General features: G+C 38.9%; 1 protein-coding gene across 2 annotated transcripts in view; it reads left to right on the forward strand.

The window, feature by feature from the left end:
* Nucleotides 1-882: 882 nt before the first annotated feature.
* TBC1D15 (TBC1 domain family member 15) overlaps nt 883-20,531 on the forward strand; it is a 71,512-nt gene continuing 51,863 nt past the window's right edge. Inside the window, exons 1-3 of one of the 2 annotated variants that reach the window (XM_052639596.1) lie at nt 883-904; nt 18,617-18,715; nt 19,291-19,365. Coding sequence is in view for 1 of the 2 variants with exons in the window: in XM_052639594.1 (XP_052495554.1) it covers nt 19,355-19,365 (11 nt within the window). In the remaining variant the exon portion in view is untranslated. Of the gene's footprint in view, nt 905-18,616; nt 18,716-19,290; nt 19,366-20,531 lie in introns of those variants that run through there. The other variant, XM_052639594.1, reaches the window with a different exon arrangement.

Genomic DNA, 20,531 nt, shown 5'->3' on the forward strand with positions numbered 1-20,531 from the left:
TTTCTGAATGTTGAGCTTTACGCCATTTTTTTCACTCTCCTCTCTTCACTTTCAAGAGGCTTTTTAGTTCCTCTTCACTTTCTCCCATAAGGGGGGGGGGGGGTGTCATCTGCATATCTGAGGTTATTGATATTTCTCCCAGCAATCTTGATTCCAGCTTGTGCTTCTTCCAGCCCAGCGTTTCTCATGATGTACTCTGCATATATGTTAAATAATGAGTTTAAAAACTTGTTTCCAGTCAACTGTGTAGGAGTTAGGAGATACTGTGCGCTGGACTCTGGAGCAACGAAGGCGTGGTATTATCGCAGTTCCTATCAAAATACCTTGTTCTTGGTCATAATGTCAGTGGCAGTCACCAGACTCAACGTCAGAAACTACACGAAGGCGAAAAGTCTCTGTGTGTGCGCCTCGGATAGAGGGCTGGATTCCGTTAACTTCACTACAGCCCTATTTCAATTTTACAATGAGACTTTGAGGCTGAAGGTGGAAGTGACTTGCCTATGGCCACAAAGCCATAGGTTTGTTGGGTTCCAGTATGGTGTACTTTCCATCATACGAAGCTGAAGAGGCCTGCGAACAGCTCACAGCCTCGCTCCCAGACAAACTCCAAAATATGACGACTTCAACTTCTATACTCGCCAAGAAAAATTAAACCGGTACTTATACCAGAGACTCCACCCAAGTAGCTGCCGAGCCTCCTACTCAGCGCGCATGCGTCAGGCTGCTCCTCCCGCCCCCGCGCTTCACTCCTCCGCCTTCCCGCCTCTCCCCGCCCCTTTCCCGCCCGGATGTCAGTCTAGCTTTGCCGGATGTTGTTGTGAGTCCGGGAGACACGTGAGGCACTGCTACGTCATCACAGGCACGCGCAGGAAACATGGCGGCTGCGGGTGTTGTGAGCGGGAAGGTAGGTAACGGCCCTGGAGGGACTCTCCAGTTTTTCTCCGGGTAGGGCTGCTTTTGCTGCTAGGAGGCCGGCTGAGGAGGGATGCGAGGGCCTTTCTGTATCGGGAACAGCATGTAGAGGATGTAGGAGAAGATGCCTAGTTGTCAGCTGTTTTCTTGAGAATGCCGGTTCAGCCCGGGAATTAAGAGACCCGGCTCCTACTCCAAGACTAGCTAGGCCGTGGCGCTGTTTGGTCCGCTCTGCCCCAGGGCGAGAGGCTTTTACCTGTCTTGCCTTTTCTAAGAGACAGGTTGTTGCCCTATTGCGTTCTTTTTCTGCCTCGATTTTCTCTGAGTGTCGTTCTGTCACTTTTCGGACTCCAGGGATTTTTCTGTCGTCCTTTGAGGCGTCACCCTGACTCGCCTCCGCTTTCCTCTGCTTCACTCTGGTAAGGCATCTTTGTCCTCTTCGGGAGGAACTGAAAACAGGTGCTTTGCAGCTGTGCACTTAGAAGAGCACATTGGATCCATTTTACCAGATTTCGAGTTGATTGGTGATGGTGAGCAGTAGGGATGTTTCCTCTCAGGGAGCTGGAGATTTACAGCATCCCACGCTTGTCTAGGAAGGCGTTAGTTACGGTATTTATTTCGGAAGCAAAGCTGTGATGTTCCCGTGGGAAACTCTGTGGTGCTGTTTTACGGAGTTGGTCATTGACCGCCTCGTTTTTCGTTAGGAGTTAGAATTAAGTGCGGAGGATATTTCATTGCATTCTGCCTATTCGTGTTCCAAGGCAACGTCATAATGCCTGTTAGTACTACCGTGGCATACTACGGCAACATTTCCAGTTGCGGGAGTATTTCGTAAACAGTTGGGTGGGGTAATGACTCATCTCATACCAAGGACTATTTACTTTCCGCGGAGAGCTTCGTCTGTTCCTTGATGTCACTCATTTTCTTTACGCTGCCCTCTGCATACCATTTTGAATTGCGTGTCAGCGTTTGTGTTTTAGTGTATGAACTACTAGCCAGAATAACACACTACCTTTACCCTGAATTGTGACCTTGCGAAATTGAGCAAGCATGACTTCTTTGTCCTTCAAGGTCTTTATCTCCAGAGTGGATGTGGTGCTAGTCATTATTTCTTGCATTGGAGTTAGGATTATATGAAATGATATAAGCATTAAGAAAGTACGTCCTTCTCCATACTGAATATTTTAAATGATGGGTAGGTCATCGTTTTCGAGTTTTCTCGGTCTTTGGTTGTCTTGTCTGTTTCTGTCTTTAGGATGGGTGCTGATCTTCTCTTTGACTCTTTACATACAGTAAGATTTTCTATCTGGACTGATCCAATCTAGGACTTTCCAAGAAGGGATCCTTTTTATTTGAACTACACTTCGCTCTTTCAGGTGTGGATTGATTTTGATAGAACCTTTGCGATGATGAAGCGGAGTTTGTGAAATAGGACTTTTTTCACCCTTTCCTTCCAGGCACTCACTACATTTCATAATTTGACTGCGTCTTTTACTTAACGCTACTTTATCAGCGCATTTATTCTCACACGTTGCAAACTTACACCCATTCTCATCACTGCACCTAAATTTTTTTTTTCATGCCAAAGGCTGCCCATCTTTCAAATAATTCTGTTGTAACCAGTGAAACCTGCTTATTCCTCCCTCTTCAAGTTCAGATCCAGTTAATGGCGTCATCATTTACTTGGTTGCATGTAAAACAAACTTGGAGATGTCCATTTCTGTAACAGCATTTAATCAGTAAGATGGTAGGACTAATCAGATCCTACCAGTTTTACCTTAAAGAGATTTCTTAAATTTGCTGCATCCTCTTCATTCAGACATTTAGCCTTGAGTTCTCTGCAGGTTTTTTTTTTTCTTTTCTACAGTCTCTTTGCCCAAAGTCTCCTCTCTACACAAGCACTAGAGTTATTTTCTAGTGCCCGAGGCTGATTGTCTCTTGTTTTAAAAAAAACAGACAAAAGTCTTCATTATGTTATTGTCACCATTAAAATAATACTCAAGGCTGGTTAACATGGCATTAAAAATCTGTGTTGACTTTCTGGCTTTATCTTATACTTTTCTACTTCTCAGTCTTGTTTCTTTGGGAAAAGGGGGATAGGAAAGAAAACACACACATATATTTGTGAAAGAGTGTGTATATGTGTGTCTCTGTATTGATTTATTCCCCACCCCCACCCCAAAGGTTCAGCTAAGACCTGTCTAATTAGAAACCTAGGGCAGTGAATGTTAACCAAAACTTTTAGGAATCACGTGTGGTACTTTTAAAACTATGGATGCTGGGTCGGTCACAGCCCAATTCTATTCATTAGAACCTTGTGGTGTTTAGATCTAGGATGTAGAGTAACTTTCCTACTGAGTCTACTTGCTTGAAAGTGTGATTCTAGGAAGTCACATGGTGAGGAAGTTAATCTCTGTCATATGGAGAAGCAGTGTAAAATAACAGCTGAGAGCATGGACTCTGGAGAGCCAAGCCAGTTTCAAAAACTAACTTCACACTTACTAGTGATGTCAGTCAAATTACTTAATGTCTCTTTGTTTCGGTTTCCTTATCTGTAATGCAGGGATGATAATAGTGTGTACTTCATGGGATTTTTAGGACAGATAAGGAAATGTATTAGAACAAAGCCTGCCATGTGGTGTTTAGATCCTGTGTAGGTGTTACTCATCATCTTGATTTCCCTGCAAGTCAGTGGTTAAGTATGGTAGAATTTTGAAGGTTTAGAATATGGTTTTTGGTATGAGTGTGCAATTCATTTTTGAATTTCAGTTCAGTCGCTCAGTTGTGTCCGACTCTGTGACCCCATGGACTGCAGCACACCTGGCTTCCCTGTCCATCACCAACTCTTGGGGCTTGCTCAAACTCATGTCCATCAAGTCCATGATGCCATCCAACCATCTCATCCTCTGTCGTCCCTGTCTCCTCCTGCCTTCAATCTTGCCCAGTATCAGGGTCTTTCAAATGAGTCAGTTCTTTGCATCAGGTGGCCAGAATATTGGAGTTTCAGCTTCAGCATCAGTCCTTCCAATGCATATTCAGGACTGATTTCCTTTAGGATGGACTGGTTGGATCTCCTTGCAGTCCAAGGGACTCTGAAGAGTCTTCTCCAACACCACAGGTCAAAAGCATCAATTCTTCAGTGCCCAGCTTTCTTTATAGTCCAACTCTCACATCCATACATGACTACTGGAAAAACCATGGATTTGACTAGACAGAGTTTTGTTTGCAAAGTAATGTCTCTGATTTTCAATATGCTGTCTAGATTGGTCATAACTTTTCTTCCAAGGAGCAAGCATCTTAATTTCATGGCTGCAGTCATCATCTGCAGTGATTTTGGAGCCCAGAGAAATAAAATCAGCCACTGTTTCCCCATCTATTTCCCATGAAGTGATGGGACCGGATGCCATGATCTAAGTTTTTTGAATGTTGAGTGTTAAGTTATAATTCTCAGTGTTTTTTTCAGAATTTGAAAAATACCTTGTTTTAGAAGTCACAGGGTGTTCTCTGGGGGTCGAATGGTTGGAACTCTGTGCTTCCTCTGCTGGGGAACTAGGATGCTGCATGGTGTGGCCAACCCCCTCCAAAGTCATGTGGTTGTGATGAATGAGAAACCATCATAGTAGGGCAGTGGTGAAGGAGACGGAGCCTGACTGCTGGAGTCCAGAACTGGGCTCCACTGCTGTGTAGCTGTGTTACTTTGGGCAAATGTCTGAACATTCTGTGCACCAGTTTTCTCATTTGAGAAATGGGAGCTAATGATTTAATGGGAGCTAGTAATGTAGGATGGGAGCTAATGATTATTTTCCATCATGAGATTTTGGAGAGGATTAAATGAGTTAATATTTGCAAGGCATTTAGAATAGTATCTGGTATCAGATAAGTGCTTAATAAATGTTAACTGCCATTATTGTTAAGAAAGATCTTTCAGACTGTCTTAAAGTTGTAAGGTTATTGTTTGGAAATAGTTGAATATTTGTTTTTTTGCTGCCATTTTATACAAAGAGATTAAAGCTGCCCCCAAATACTAAAGCACTATAGTTATGTAAAATAAATTGGAGGGAGAAAAGGAAAAAGGAAAGTAAAGAATTGACATATCACTATATAAGCTTAAGGTGCACAGCCTGATGGTTTGATTTGTATGTATTGTGAGATGATTACCGCAGTAGGTTCAGCTAACTCTTCTTCTCATATAGATCTTTCTATATGAGGATAGATCATCTCATGTAGATTGTGTTGTGATTTTTTAGGGGAGAAATAGGGCCATTACCTGCAAAAGCTGTCCTGCTTTAGGATAATTAGTGGAATAAGTTGACTTATCACGAAGGAGGCAGGAGAAAAGAGATCATTGGAAGTATGTTTTGGCCTTTATACCCAGTGCCTATGAGGGTTGCAGTTTTCCTTTTATTCATTTATAGAATATTTATTAAACACCTGATTTTTTCCAGGGACTAGTCTAGGCATTCGGGATACATTAGATAGTCCTTACCTTGGAAATTACAGATTTTAGTTCTTCAGAAGGAAAATATTGACTAAAATCCATCCCGTTATCTTGTTTAAGTAAATTCAGTGAGTTTCAGGTTTTTGAACTGGTGCTGTTAATAGTGATGTTTGTTTTCTTGAGGCTTGTAGACTAGACTCATCCTCATGAGGGCAAGGTCTGAAATGTTTCATCTGTATCTGGCCATAGATGCTGTCACATAGTATGTATTCACTGAGGAGGAAAGAGCAAGAAAATAGGGGGGGAAAAAATGAAGAGGGATTAGAGGAAGAGTGATGGATGGGTTCATTGAAAGTGCTCTTGTTTTGGAGTTGAAAAGTCCTGTGTTAGTATATTTGCATTTCTCTCTAGGCCTGTGGTTTTTTACTGTGATTGTGTCAGAATTTGACTCTACTGAAAATAGCTTGAAACAGTTGGGAAATCACCTGTTTTTTTTTTTTTTTCTGAGTTTTTTTAAATGGTTTTCTTAGGAAGAATTTATTTTGTAGCTTAAATTTGGCCCTTTCCAGTTCCTTTTAGATACGTTTATAGTCCTGTGAAATCCTGTGCTTAAGAAAGATTGATGTTCTTATTATCTGGTAGGTTTTCCTGGAGAATTTTCTGAGAGTGTATGTGTGTTAGCTGCTCAGTCATGTCTGACTGTTTGTGAGCCCACAAACTATAGCCCGCCAAGCTTCTCTGTCCATGGCATTCCCCAGGCAAGAGTATTGGAGTGGATTGCCATTTCCTTCTCCAGAGAACTTCCCAACCCAGGGATCAAACCCTGGTCTCCTGCATTGCAGGCAGATTCTTTACCGTTTGAGCAACAGGCAAGTCCTTTTCTTAGACTAGATCTTACTAAATGGTAGTGTCTTCCTGGTGTAGGATACAATGAATATGTCTTCCTTATTTTTCTGGCATTCTTTAACAAACATTTGAGTACCTTCTGTGTGCTGAGTTCTTTATTCTTGACACAGCACAGTAGTTTGCCATTTTAAGAAGTCATTTCAATTTGTGGTTTAATAAAAACATGACTTGGGGAAAGAATTTAAATATTGTTTGCTTTGATGGGTTTTAGTTGCTGAGACTAAATGAAAGGAAGGAAATCCTTTTGGAATGTGTTCACTGTTTCTTGCAGTCTGTGGTGTGTCTGTAGTCATTGGCATAAGAGAAGGCCTTCATTTAGTCCCCGTTATGCCTCCTGGACTGCCTTCCTCTCTGACATGGTTTGGCACACTGATGCTCTTAAGAAGCATTAGCAGTTCTGCCTGCCCTTTGTTGAGAGTTGTACCATCCTCAGTGTCTCTCTGTCTTCACTCTCAGAAAGTTGTGTGGTTTGTTACTCTTAACACCACCTGTGTTCTACATTTCTTTGAGTTACACAGTCATTACTGACCAACATGCCCCAAATAAAACTTTTTGTTTACAGTCTTTCTTCTGTATTCTCTCCCTCGGTGAATAGCCACATACACTCAGTTTTATCCTCGAGTCTTCTCCCTTCCCCTCCCGCATCTGATCAGTCATGGAGTCCTGTCATTTTGACCTTGTAATTACCATTCTGAGCCATCTGCCCTTCCTCATCCCACTGCCACTGCCTTGGTTGAAGCCACCATGAAGTGCTTCCTCTGTGCATTATTGCAGCTGTTCTTTTGGCTCTGCAGCTGGTGTGTTGGTTTTGAAAAGGCAGGTCTGCCATGGCATTTCATGTCATGGCATTCCATTCCATGGCATTCTGCTAGAACTTTCTAATGACTTTTAGTGGTAAATAATTGTCTTCAGGGTAAACTCCAAACTCCCAAATTCCTGAGCATGGTTTAAAAACATTGTCGTCACTGGGGGCTTTCCAGATGGCTCAGATGGTAAACAATCTGCCGGCAATGTGGGAGACCTGGGTTCGATCCCTGGGTTGGGAAGATCCCCTGGAGAAGGGAGTGGCAACCCACTCCAGTATTCTTGTCTGGAGAATTCCATGGACAGAGGATCCTGGTGGGCCACAGTCTATAGGGTTGCAAAGAGTTGGACACGACTGAGCGACTGACACACATCATCTGATCTGGTTCCTGCTCTTGTGTCGAAACTGTTAGTCACTGCTTGCTGATCCGGGTTGCAGCCATTAATGAAACTACTCTCTGCATAGAACACATATCGTCTGACAAGAACATACACCCTCTTTGAGGTATTATTGCCATTCTTCAGGTCTTGGGCTGTATGTCACGCTAGTTACAGTCTTTCTGATTTCTCGTCCTGCCTGACCCCTTTCATGTAGGGTGAAAGTGTTGGTTGCTCAGTCATGTTGCTCTGCCACCCCATGTACTGTAGCCCGCCAGGCTGCTCTGTCTATGGAATTCTCCAGGCGAGAATACTAGAGTGGGTAGCCATCCCCTTTAGGGTCTGCTTTGGCAACTGTTTACATATTTATTAAATCATACATTGCTTTTATCTGTTTCCCTGTCCTAACCCCCAGTTAGATTGCTATGAAGGCAGTGACTGAATCTCACTTATTTTTACCCAGAAGCTTGCCCTGTGCCTGGCACAGTGCAGGTGTTCACTATATAACTATTGAAGAAATAACTATAATTGACATCTCATACAAGATCCTGTGTATACTTCTGTCACATTTTTCTATGATTGTTGACTTACATGACATTACTTATTATGTATGTTTTTCCACCAGCACTTTTTATCTCCAAATCTAGTTGGTGCTAAGTAAATGTGAATGAGTAAAGAAGCTTAAATCAGGTTAGGGGAAATGCAGAAGATTGGATGTGTTTGAATAGGCTTCACTTGTGTCCTTTTGAAGGACTTAGTAGACGTTGTTTGCAGAGAGAAGGTATAAAAGGGTGTTCTGGGTAGAAGGAACAGAATGCACACAGCATGCAAAGGCACAAGGCTTTGAGGAACAGGGAAGTTCAGAGGGGCCCAAGGCACGAAGTATTGCGGGGTGACAGATGTTGCACAGTTGTAGAAGTAAAGGGTAGAGTCAGAAGAATTTTAAACTCAGGTGTGGTATGGTGAGACGTACATTTTATAAAGGTCATTTTTGTCAGTTGTTATACACTATACAGTTTACACAGATTATTGGAAGGTGACTAGATTGGGGAGGAGTGATCAGAATATTATTTTAGTAACCCAGGCTAAAAATAATGAAGGGTCAGTGTCAGAGGGGAAGGTTTGAGGGGTTTTAGGAGGTAGCATGGGGATGGTGAAAGAGGCATTTAGGTACTGGTTGGAGGGGTTGTCTTACAGTTGGGAATATCAGAGGAGCAGATTTAGGATAAAACATACTGAGTGTAAGATATCTGTGGGTTGTTCAAGTGGAGACATCAAGTGGGTGCTTACATATTGCTCATTAGAGTTTCTGGGCTTATTCTGGCATTTCCTGCGGATAACATCTCTAATCAAAACGTTAAATTACTTATATGCTGAATAGTTTTAAACTGAATTTTGTAACTTTCTTGTTGTTAAATTTAGCTTAAAAATTCACAGTTGCTAAAGTTCAGAATGTATGTTGTGTATAGTAGGTGTTGAATTTCCAGTTTTGGACAGAGATTTAGGGCAAGGATTTTATCCTTAAAGCCTAAGAGTAAATTTCAAATATTAGTTGAATGTTTTATCTTTAGTTTTTGAAAATAAAGGTTAGAATAATACAGATAAAAATCCAATTCCAATAAGGAACAAAATGAACAATTATCTGCCATTGTATTGTGCAACTTTCTTCTAATTTCTGCTAAATTAAGAGGTCAGTAAGTTTATTCTAAATAATTTGCTGTGGTTCCCAGAGTACTTTTAATGAGTTGTGTGGGACATGGTTTCTTTGGTAAAGAAAAAAAAATCTGCAGTTTCTGTCGCAGGCTGTCATTGGAAGTTTTATAAATATAATTACCTAGTTAGGCATCTTAGCAAATATTTAAGACCATTTTATTCCAAATAAAGAATTTTTCTCCTTTTTTAGTACCTTTACACATTCTTTTTTTTTTTTTCCCCTCCCAAGAGGGTGGGAAGCAGTTAGAATGCTCTAGCTTGTGTAAAGATTTTACCCTTTTTATAAAATTACCAGGTACATACAGGCAAGGAACTTTTGTCTTGTTTATTTTTTCTTCTCTTGATGGTGTCTGGCACATAATAAGTGCCCGATAAAAGTTTGTTGAATTAAGTTTAGATAATTGATTTATTACCACCAAGTGGCAAGTCTTTGAATGTGCTTGATACTTTTTGCTCCCTATGGACACTTAATCCCCAAAGAAAAATAGATAGGGTGTGATTTTTAAAAAAATTTTTGCAGCAGGATCAACTTCTTTTTTTCCAGTAGGATACTTCTGCCATGTGTTCACTTTTATATAGGGTTTTGCAGTGTAAAGTAGACTTTCCTTTAAGTTGTTTTTTATACAGCTTTATTGAGATACTAATTGACAAACAGTAAGTAGCACATAGTGTGTATAATTTGATAACTTTTAATACACTATAGACCCATCAATAAAATCAAAATAATGACATATCTACCACTCAGAAGTTTCCTCTTGACATATTGTAATCTGTCACTACCATCATCCTGTCCACAGTCAACCACTGAGCTGTTTTTTGTGACTAGATTAGTTTGCATTTTCTGCAGTTTTATATAAATGGAATTATATGGCATGTACTCTATTTTTGGCCTTTCTTTATTCAGCATAATTATTTTGAGGTTCATTCATGTTGTTGCATGTATCATTAGTTAGTAATTCCTTTTTATTGCCAAGTAGTATCCTGTCATATAGGTATATGGGTATATGTATGTTTATTCATTGATCTATTCATGGACTTTTTTTTTTTTTTCCCCACTTTTGGCTTTACAAATAAAGTTTCTGTGAACATTGATGTATATTTTGTCAGGCAAATACCTAGGTGTAGAATAGCTGGATCATGTTAGTTGCGGGCTTCCCCGATAGCTCAGCAGGCAAAGAATTCACCTGCAGTGCAGGAGACACGGGAGTCGCAAGTTTGATCCTTGGTTCAGTAAGATTCCCTGGAGGAGTAAATGTCGACCCACTCCAGTATTCTTGCCTGGAGAATCCCATGGACAGAGGAGCCTTGTGGGCTACAGTCCATGTGGTCACAGAGAGTCAGGCTAAGCACATGGCACAATGTAAATGGGATATTTAGGATTTTAAGAAACTGGCAAACTATTTTCCAAACCATTTTACATTCCCACTGGTGATGTATAAAGGTTCTAGTTGCTCCACATCTTTGTTCACATTTGGCATGTTAGTTTTAAAAATTATAGTCATTTTAATAGATGGTTTCAGTTTGCAGTTCCCTAATGGCTTAGCAACTAAAACCAGCAACAAGAATGACTTATGATGTTGAGCATTTTTTTATGTGATTTTATGTCATCCCTGTATTTTGTTTGGTGAAGTGTCTGTTTAAACCTTTGGCCCTTTTTCTGATTTTAAAATTTTTTCTTCATTTTCTTGTTACTGAATTTTGAGAGTTATTTTTATGTTCTGGATATAAGTCCTTTATTGCACATACAGCATGACTTGCATGTATTTTCTCCACCTGAGCTGTGACTTTTCATTTGCTTAATGTCTTCTGAAGAGAAGTTTTCAATTTGATGATTTACCAGTCTTTTATGCTTCTGGCATCATTTCTAAATTTTTTGTTGTTGTTGAACTGAGGGCCACATAAATTTTCTCCTTAAAGCTTTGTAGTTTTAAGTTTTACATCTAAGCCTTGTCCTGTTTGATTTGGGTATGTGGTGTGATGTATGGGTTGAAGTTTTATTTTTTTGTACACGGGTATCCATTTGAGCACTGTTAAAAAGACTATGAATTTAATTTTCTTAATTTGTATGGTACTACTTGGCAGATTATCTTTTTCATCTTGTAAGTATTGGTGGCTGTCTCTTAGATTTGTTTTAAGTTGTCAAATTCATTAGTATAAATTGTTCATAAATATTCTTAGTATCTTTTTTACTTGTGTACATCTGTGCTGCTGCTAAGTCGCTTCAGTCGTGTCCGACTCTCTGCGACCCCAGATGGCAGCCCACCAGGCTCGCCAGTCCCTGGGATTCTCCAGGCAAGAACACTGGAGTGGGTTGCCATTTCCTTCTCCAGTGCATGAAAGTGAAAAGTGAAAGTGAAGTCGCTCAGTCGTGTCCTACCCTCAGCGACCCCACGGACTGCAGCCCACCAGGCTCCTCCATCCATGGGATTTGCCAGGCGAGAGCACTGGAGTGGGGTGCCACTGCCTTCTGCATGTGTACATCTGTAATGATGTTAAAGTTCTAATTCCTAATATTGGTAATTTATGTTGTTTGTTTTTTCCTCAGTTTGGCTAGAGTTTTGGCTAAATAAAACTGGTTAAACTTTTTTGTATTTTATTTAAACTTTCTTGTATTTTATTGATTTCTACTCTGATCTTTATTTCTTCCTGCCTTCTTTGGGTTTAATTGGCATTTCTTTTTCTAGTTTCTTAAAGTAGATTCTGAGGTCGTTAATTTGAGACCTTTTTTCCTTTCTGATAAAGGCATGTAACCCCATGTGTTTCCCACTAAGCACTGTTTTACTGGCATTGCCCAGACCACACACAGGTTTTAATATGATAAGCTTGCATTTTGGTTCAGTTTAAATACTTTCTAATTCCCCTTTGATTTTTTCTTGACCCTTGGGTATTTAGAAATATGTTATTAATTTCCAGATATGTGAGAATGTGGCAAAGATATTTTTATTACTGATTCATAATTTAATTCCATTGTGGTCACAGAATGTACTTGAATTCTTTTATGTTTATTGACATTTGTTTTGTGGCTCAATTTTTGGTCTCTCGGCAAATGTTTTGTGTATATTTGAAAGAATGAGTATTCTTTCAAATATTCAAATGAATACTCATTCGAATGAGTATTCAAATGAGTATTGATGGGTGGAATGTTTTGTAAGCATAAATTAGGTCCAGTTGGTTGATGGTGTTATCAAGTCTTCTATATTATTACTGATTTTCTTTCCATCATTTAATCAGTTATTGAGAAGGGTTTGAAATTTTACAGTAATTGTGGACTTATTTCTTCTTGCAGTCCTGTCACTTTATGCTTCATGTTTTTTGAAAGTCTTATTAGGTGCATAAACATTTAGGATTGTTAGATCATCTTGAACCGTTGACCACTTTATCGTTAGGAAATTAGCTTTCTAACCAGTAATATTTCTTTTGCCCTGAAGTTTATTTTTATCTGATATTAATATAGCCATTCTAATTTTTTTTCTAATTAGTGTTAGTATATCTTTTCACCTTTTTCTTTTTAACCTATTTGTGTCTTTATATTTAAAATGCTTTTCTTGCAAATACCATAAATGTGGGCTTACTTTTCAGTCTGATATTCCTTTTAGTTGGGGTCTTTAGGTTATTTGTATTTAATGAGGTATGGTTAAATTTGTCTTATCATCTTGCTAGTTTTTATTGTGCCATCTCTTCTTTGTTCCATGTTCTTTTTCTGCCTTTTTTGTGACTAATCAAGTAGTTTTCATTATTCTAAGTTTTATTTCCTTTGTTGACAATTAACTATTAACTCTTATTTTAGTGATTGCTCTAAGGCCTATAGTATGCGTCTTTAGCGTATGACATTTACCTTCAGGAGTTATACTGCTTCACATAAGGTATAAGGACCTAGAACAATATACTTTCATTTTTTTTCTCCCGACTTTTGTGCTATTTTTCTTATTTTACTTTTGCATGTAGTGCAGACTCCACAAAACATATATTCATTTCTTTTTAAACAATTGTATTTGTTTTCGGCCGTGCTGGGTCTTTGTTGCTGACCATGGACTTCTCTAGTGGTGATGCCTGGACCTGTCCTTGCGGTGGCATTTCTTGTTGCGGAGCACGGGCTCGGGGCTACATGGGCTTCAGCAGCTGGGGCTTGTGGGCTCTGGAGCGCAGGCTCAGTAGTTGCAGTGCACAGGGTTAGTTGCCCCACAGTTTATGGAATCTCAGACCAGGTATCCAACCTCTGTTCCCTGCATCGGCAGACGGATTCTTAACCACTGGACTGTCAGGGAAGTCCACGTGTATATGAAAGGGAAGTGAAAGTGGCTCAGTAGTGTCTAACTCTTTGTGACCCTGTGGACTGACTATACAGTCCATGGAATTCTCCAGGCCAGAATACTGGAGTGGGTAGCCTTTCCCTTCTCCAGGGGATCTTCCCAACCCAGGTCAAACCCAGCTCTCCCAAATTGCAGGAGGATTCTTGACCAGCTGAGCCTCTAGGGAAGCCCCCACATGTATTGATTTCTTTATTTAGGCTTTAAACAAAGTGAAAGTGAAGTCGCTCAGTCGTGTCCAACTCTTTGCGACCCGGTGGACTGTAGCCTAACAGGCTTCTCCATCCATGGGATTCTCCAGGCAAGAAATACTGGATTGGGTTGCCATTTCCTTCTCCAGAGGATCTTCCAGACTCAGGGATCGAACACAGGTCTCCCACCTTGCAGGCAGGCGCTTTAACCTCTGAGCCACCAGGGAAGCCTTGAAACAGAGGAATTTGATTAACATATATATATATATTTGCATAGTTACCATTTTTGGTGGCTATCATTTCTGTATGGATCCAGATTTCTTTCTAGTGTAATCTGTTCTTCCTGAAAAACTTACTTAAACATTTGTAATGTAGGTCTGTTAGTGATGAAGTTTATAAGCTTTTATATATCTGAAAAAGTCTTTAAACTATGTTTTTGTTTTTTTTTTAATTTAGTTATGGCTGCGCTGGGTCTTTGTTGCACTGGATCTTCCTCCAAGGAGGAAGGAGGAAACTTTGGGAGGTGATGGATATGTTTGTGGCTTGATGGTGATAGTCTCATGGGTATATACTTATACACAACTTACCAAGATGTATATGTTAAATATGTATAGCTTCTTATATGTCAATTATTCCTCAATAAAGTGATTTTTAAAAGAGCATTGCTTCATTGTTTTCGATCTCCATTGTTTCTTAAAAGGAATCTTCTATAATCATTATGCTTAATTTTTTTTTCCTCTGGCTGACTAAGATTTTCTGTGTGTTACTGATTTTGCATAATTTGATTGGTGGTGGTTTAGTCGCTAAGTCGTTTCCGACTGTTGTAATCCTGTGGACTGTAGCCTGTCAGGCTCCTCTGTCCATAGGATTATCCAGGCAAGAACACTGGAGTGGGTTGCCATTTCCTTCTCCAGAGGATCTTCCCAACCCAGGAATCGAACCCAGGTCTCCTGCATTGCAGGCAGATGATTTACCAACTGAGCTATGAGGGAAGCTCATAATACATTGTAATTTGATTAATATACTGTAATTTGATTACAGTGTGCCTTTAAATGATTTTCTTTGATTCTTGCTTTCATTTTGGAGTTCATTGGTGTTTATATCTATGGGTTTACAGTCTTAGTCAAATTTGAATAAACATTTGCAATTATTTTATCAAAAGATTTTTTTTGTTGTTTCTTTTCTCATTCAACTCTTTCAGGTACATGAGATACATATACTAGATCAGTTAAAATTTCCCTCCAGCTCGTTGATGCTTTTTTTTTTTTTTTTTTTTTATGAACCCCCCTCCCACCTCCCTTCGTTGATGCTTTGTTCACTTTTTTTCTCAGCCCCCTCCCCTTTTGTGTTTTGTTTTATATAGTTATTGCTGTAACTTCAAGTTCATTATTCTAAAGTATTTAATTTGCCATTATCCCATTAAGTGTATTTTTTATCTCAGACATTGTATTTTTCATCTCTAGAAGTTCAGTTTGGATCTCTTATATTTTTGATGTCTTAGCAAGTTGTAACTTGTTTCTTGTGTCCTGAACAATAGAGACAATAGAGAATTCAGTTACAATAATGTTTTAATGTCTTTCCCTGTTTTATTAATCGTGTCATATTTAATTGGTTGATTTTCCCCCTTGTTGTGAGTCATATCATTCTGATTGTTTTTTTGGTACCAGATGCCAAAGTCTATCTGGTAGTTTTTTTTTTTAAGCCAAATGTCAATACTGATATACATATATATATATATTTATTCTGTAAAATATTCTTGAGTTTTATCCTAGAAGACAGTTAGTTGGATACCTTTGGGACTTGCTTTTAAACCTTGTTAGATGTGATGGGCACAGTTTTTGTTTTTGTTGAAGTATAGTTGATTTACAGTATTGTGTTAGTTTGCAGTGTATAGCAAAGGGATTCATCGATCTATATATTTCCACATGGTGTTTTCCATTATGGTTTATTAAAGGATGTTGACTGTGTTCCCCTGTGCTTTAAGTAGGGCCTTGTTTTTGTCAGCACAGCGTTTCATGTAGGGCCAACAGTGCCCACTGCTGAGGCAGGACTGTTCTGAGCATCTGCCTGTGCCCTGTGATTTGTTAGGTTTCCTGCACTGATGAGGGGCTTCCTGGGGGTCTCAGACAGTAAAGAATCTGCCTGCAATGCAGAAGACCTGGGTTCAATGCCTGGGTTGGGAAGATCCCCTGGAGAAGGAAATGGCAACCTGCTCCAGTATTCGTGCATGGAGAATTTCATGGACAGAGGAGCTGGTGGGCTACAGTCCATGGGCTACAAAGAGTTAATGCCAGAACAGGGTTCACACATGCTAAGCCTTAAATTGATTGTCTTTTCCATTATGTACTCTTTGGACAAATAAAACTTGTCCCAGCAGACCAGAGTCTCAATCCCAGAATAATGGAATTTGTTGTTTTTGTTCAGTTGCCAGGTTATGTTTGACTCTTTGTGACCCATGGATGCCAGGCTTCTCTGTCCTTCATTATCTCTTGGTGTTTGCTCAAATTCATGTCCATTGATTGCGTCAGTGATGCTACCTAACCATCTCATCCTCTGCCACCCTCTTCTCCTTTTGCCTTCTATGTTTCTCAGCATCAGGGTCCTTTCCAATGAGTCAGCTCTTCTCATCAGGCGGCCAAAGTAGAGTAATAGCAGAACTTCGATCAGATCACTTCTGGGACTTGCCTGGTGGCCCAGTGTTCAGTCTCTGTGCTTCCACTGTGGGCGACATGGGTGTGGTCCCTGGTCACGGAACTGGGATCCTGCATGCTGCATGACCAAAAAAAAAAAAAATTACTTCTTTGCATTTTTTTTCCCTCAGTGGCAAAGTGGAAGTGATAACATGTATCTAATAGAATTGTGAGGATCAAATGTGATAATGTAGAAATACTTTGTAAAGTAATGAATAGTAAAAATATTACATGGCCAATAGTAGCATTTGAATCTTTCTTTTTATATTAGAATTTATTAATAAAACCAGAGTAAGGAAATTGGAAGCATGTTTTACTAAAAGTATTGAATATTATCTTAGATGAAAATCATAATTGTTCCCGGTTACAAAATAATTTTTCATATCAAACAAGCTTAGAGATAGCTTTTCAAGTATTAATCATTACCATTGGTAAATGGAGGAAGCAGAATGTCCTGTGGCAGTCTCATCCTCCTCAGGAATCAATTCACTGTGAGTTTAATGAAGAAATATCATCTTCATGCTATTGTCAGAGGATCAGATTCTTTTTTTGGCCTCACTACACAACTTGCAGATCTCAGTTCCCCAAACAGAATCACTGCGACAGTGACTGCAGCCATGAAATCTGAAGATGGTTGCTTCTTGGCAGGAAAACTGACAAACCTAGACAATGTATTGAAAAGCAGAGATATTACCCTGCTGACAAAGGTCCGTATAATCATGACTGTGGTCTTCCCAGTGATCATGTATGGTTGTAAGAGCTGGACTGTAGAGGCAGGACCCCAAAGAATTGATGCCTTCGGACTGTGGTGTTGGAAATGACCCCTGAAAGTCGCTTGGATAGCAAGGAGATCAAACCAGTCAATCTTAAGGGAAATCAGTTCTGAAAACTTGTTGGAAGGACCAATGCTGAAGCTGGAATTTCAGGATTTTGATCATCTGATGCGAATAGCCGGCTCATTGGAAAAGTCCCTGAGACTGGGAAAGATTGAGGATAGAAGAAGAGGGTGTCAGAGGATGAGATGGCTGGATGGCATCACCAATGCAATGGACATAAACTTGGGCAAACTTCATTAGATGGTGAGGGACAGGGAGTCCTGGTGTGCTGCAGTCCATGGGTTTGCAAAGAATCCGATACAACTGGGTGGCTGAACAACGACAACAAATGCTATTTTGAATAGTGTGATTGTATTGATAAAATGTCTACATAAATAGAAAGTAGACTATTCCAAACTTATGTCAAAATTACTTAGGTCTGGGAGTGACTATTTTATTTTCTTTTTACTTATTTTCATAATGAAAAGTAACTTTTGACGGTTTGAAATGGGTCCCAGAAATAGAATCTTACTATATCAGATAATGCTTTTAGCAAATAAGATTTCACTTTATAAACATTTCAATTTACCTAGGAATTAACTTATCCCCTATGTTCCTGTAGGACATTGTACTGGGACCGTGTCTTGTGTGCTTCGTCACTCAGTCGTGTCCATCTCTTTGCGACCCCATGGACTGTAGCCAACCAGTCTCCTCTGTCCGTTGGGGATTCTCCAGGCAAGAATACTGGAGTGGGTTGCCCTGCCCTCCTCCAGGGGTTCTTCCCAACCCAGGGATCAGACCCAGGTCTCCTGCCTTGTGGGTGGATTCTTCACCATCTGAGGCACCAGGGAAGCCTATCATAGTCTTATACTTACCTTTTTATATGCTTTTACATATAGAGGCACTCAGCAAGTGTTTATTAGCTTAAACTAGTTCTGATCATCCCAAGAAGGCCTCATTATTTTTGATCGTCCCATGCTATTCCATGAATTTCTAGGCCATTGTGCTACAAAAGCACACCAAAATAAACTTACAGTAAAAACATATGCTGTTATGGAAATAGTTAAAAATCATTAGTTTCCCATTATATTTCATGTTCTTATTTTTAATATTTTCGGGTTGAACCCAATACTTTGCTTATTGTTTGTTAAAAATGTATATGTTATGTGAAATTTGCATATAGTGTCATATAACAATTAGCCTGACGTCTTTGTCTAAGGAGAATATCAAGATAGTGATTACATATCACCAGACTTGCATGTGTAACAAAGCAAATTCCTTTCTAGTTTATGTTTGAAGTGTGTTTAAGTCTCAGTAGTATTTTTAAGATAATATACTTTTATATGAAATAACAAAAAACTTGGTTCAGGCATTATAGAAAAAAATCTCAAATATTTTAAGACAAATGTTGAAATAGTACTGCATAAAAATGGTTTGATTAATCTTATTTTTGCTGTTTCAGATTATATATGAACAGGAAGGGGTTTATATTCACTCATCTTCGGGAAAGACCAGTGACCAGGACAGCTTGATTTCAGGAATATTACGTGTTTTAGAAAAGGTATGTTTCTAGTAAATGACTTTATTTAACAATTGTTTAAATAAATTTTTAAAAACAATTATTTGAATTAATAATAATTGGGACATTATCAGCAAGTTTGAATTTCACATATAAAATTATATAATTGAACAGTGGTTGTAAATTTAACATGAAAGTGATGTTAGAAATAAAATTCTTCAGATAAGTCAGTAAAATGGCATGGAATATTTTAAAATTTACTATGTAAAAGTTATGGTAATATAAATTTTTATAATGAAAATTGGAATTTAGAAATTTGCATATTGTTTGTTGTCAAATAGTGATTGTTTACATATGATATGCATATTAAGGTGCTAATAAATTTAAGAGGTTAAAAATTCATTTTGGGGGCTTCCCTGGTAGTCCCGTAGTTAAGAATCTGAGCTTCTACTGCAAAGGGCACAGGTTCAATGCCTGGTCAGGAAACTAAGGTCCTGCATGCCTTGTGGTACAGCCCCCCCCAAAAATTTCACTTTTGGTTCAGGGAATTAACTATAGGTGACTGAAAAATAAGATATTGCTGAAGAGTAAATGTGGTTAATAATTTCTTTTTCTAGGATGCTGAAGTAATAGTGGACTGGAGACCATTGGATGATGCATTAGATTCTTCTAATATTCTCTATGCTGGAAAGGTATTTAAGGAAGAAATAAATGACTAAAGGAATGACATTTTTAAATAAAGCTTTATTAAGATATAATTCATATACCATAAAGTTCACTCTTTTAAAGGACATAATTCAGTTTCGTTAGTATATTTACAGAATTGTATAACCATCACCAATAACCAACTTCAAAACATTTCTATGCCAAAAAAGTAGTCACCTCTCATTCCCACTTAACTCTAATACTCTTCATTCATTAATTTACTGTCTGTCTCTGAGGATTTGCTTATTGTGGACATTTTATCTGAATGGAATCATATAATATGTAGTTTTTTGTGACTGGCTGCTTTCATGTAGCATAATGTTTTCAAGGTTCATCCATGTTCTAGCACCTATCTGTTCTTTCCTTTTTTTTCTTTTTGCTGAATAATACTGTGTTTATGGATATGTGCCATATTTTGTCTATTCATTCATCAGTTGATGAATATTTGGGTTGTTTCCATCTTCAGGCTAATATAAATAATGCTACTGTGCATGATCAGGTTCAGATTTCTGTGTGGACATACTTTCCTTGAAAACCTAGGAATGGGATAGTTGGATTAATTTATATTTTCCGTGTCTAACGTGTTGAGTTCTCGCTGTGGAAGGTAGGGGTTTAGCTCTGTCTTATCTCTTAACTCACCTTGAATCTATGGCTCAGTTGTCCACGTTTCTTCTAAAAGTATTAATCATATAGACGATCTAATTTTACCTTCTTAGAGACATTTCTTGCAGAATTTTCTTCCCAGTTCCTTCTGAACTGGCTGGTCTTTGGTTTGCTGTGCAGCAATTATCCCGGGGGTTCCTTTTGCCTCTCTCCCATATTTTAATCCCTGTTTCCTGTTTCCTGTCTCCTGTGCTGTCTTCTCTTTTGGTTTACTCTCTAGTTTTGGTACACTTCCAGTGCTTCCTGAGAAAAAGCATGTATGAGACCAAAAACATCTCTGTTTTCAGACTTTTTTTATTCCTCTATGAACATTTGGGTTGAGCTATCAATTCTGAATTAATGACTGGCTGGTGTAGAATTATAATTTGAAAATTACCCCCATATTTTTGGAAGTTACTATCTTTACATTTCACTTATTTCCTTTATTGATGTTAAGTCTAATGTATTTGAATCCTGATCCTTGCTATATTTTTTCCTCTTTAGAAGTTCT

The sequence above is a fragment of the Budorcas taxicolor genome, chromosome 5 (genome assembly GCF_023091745.1).
Source record: "Budorcas taxicolor isolate Tak-1 chromosome 5, Takin1.1, whole genome shotgun sequence".
In the NCBI taxonomy this organism is placed as follows: Eukaryota; Metazoa; Chordata; class Mammalia; order Artiodactyla; family Bovidae; genus Budorcas; species Budorcas taxicolor.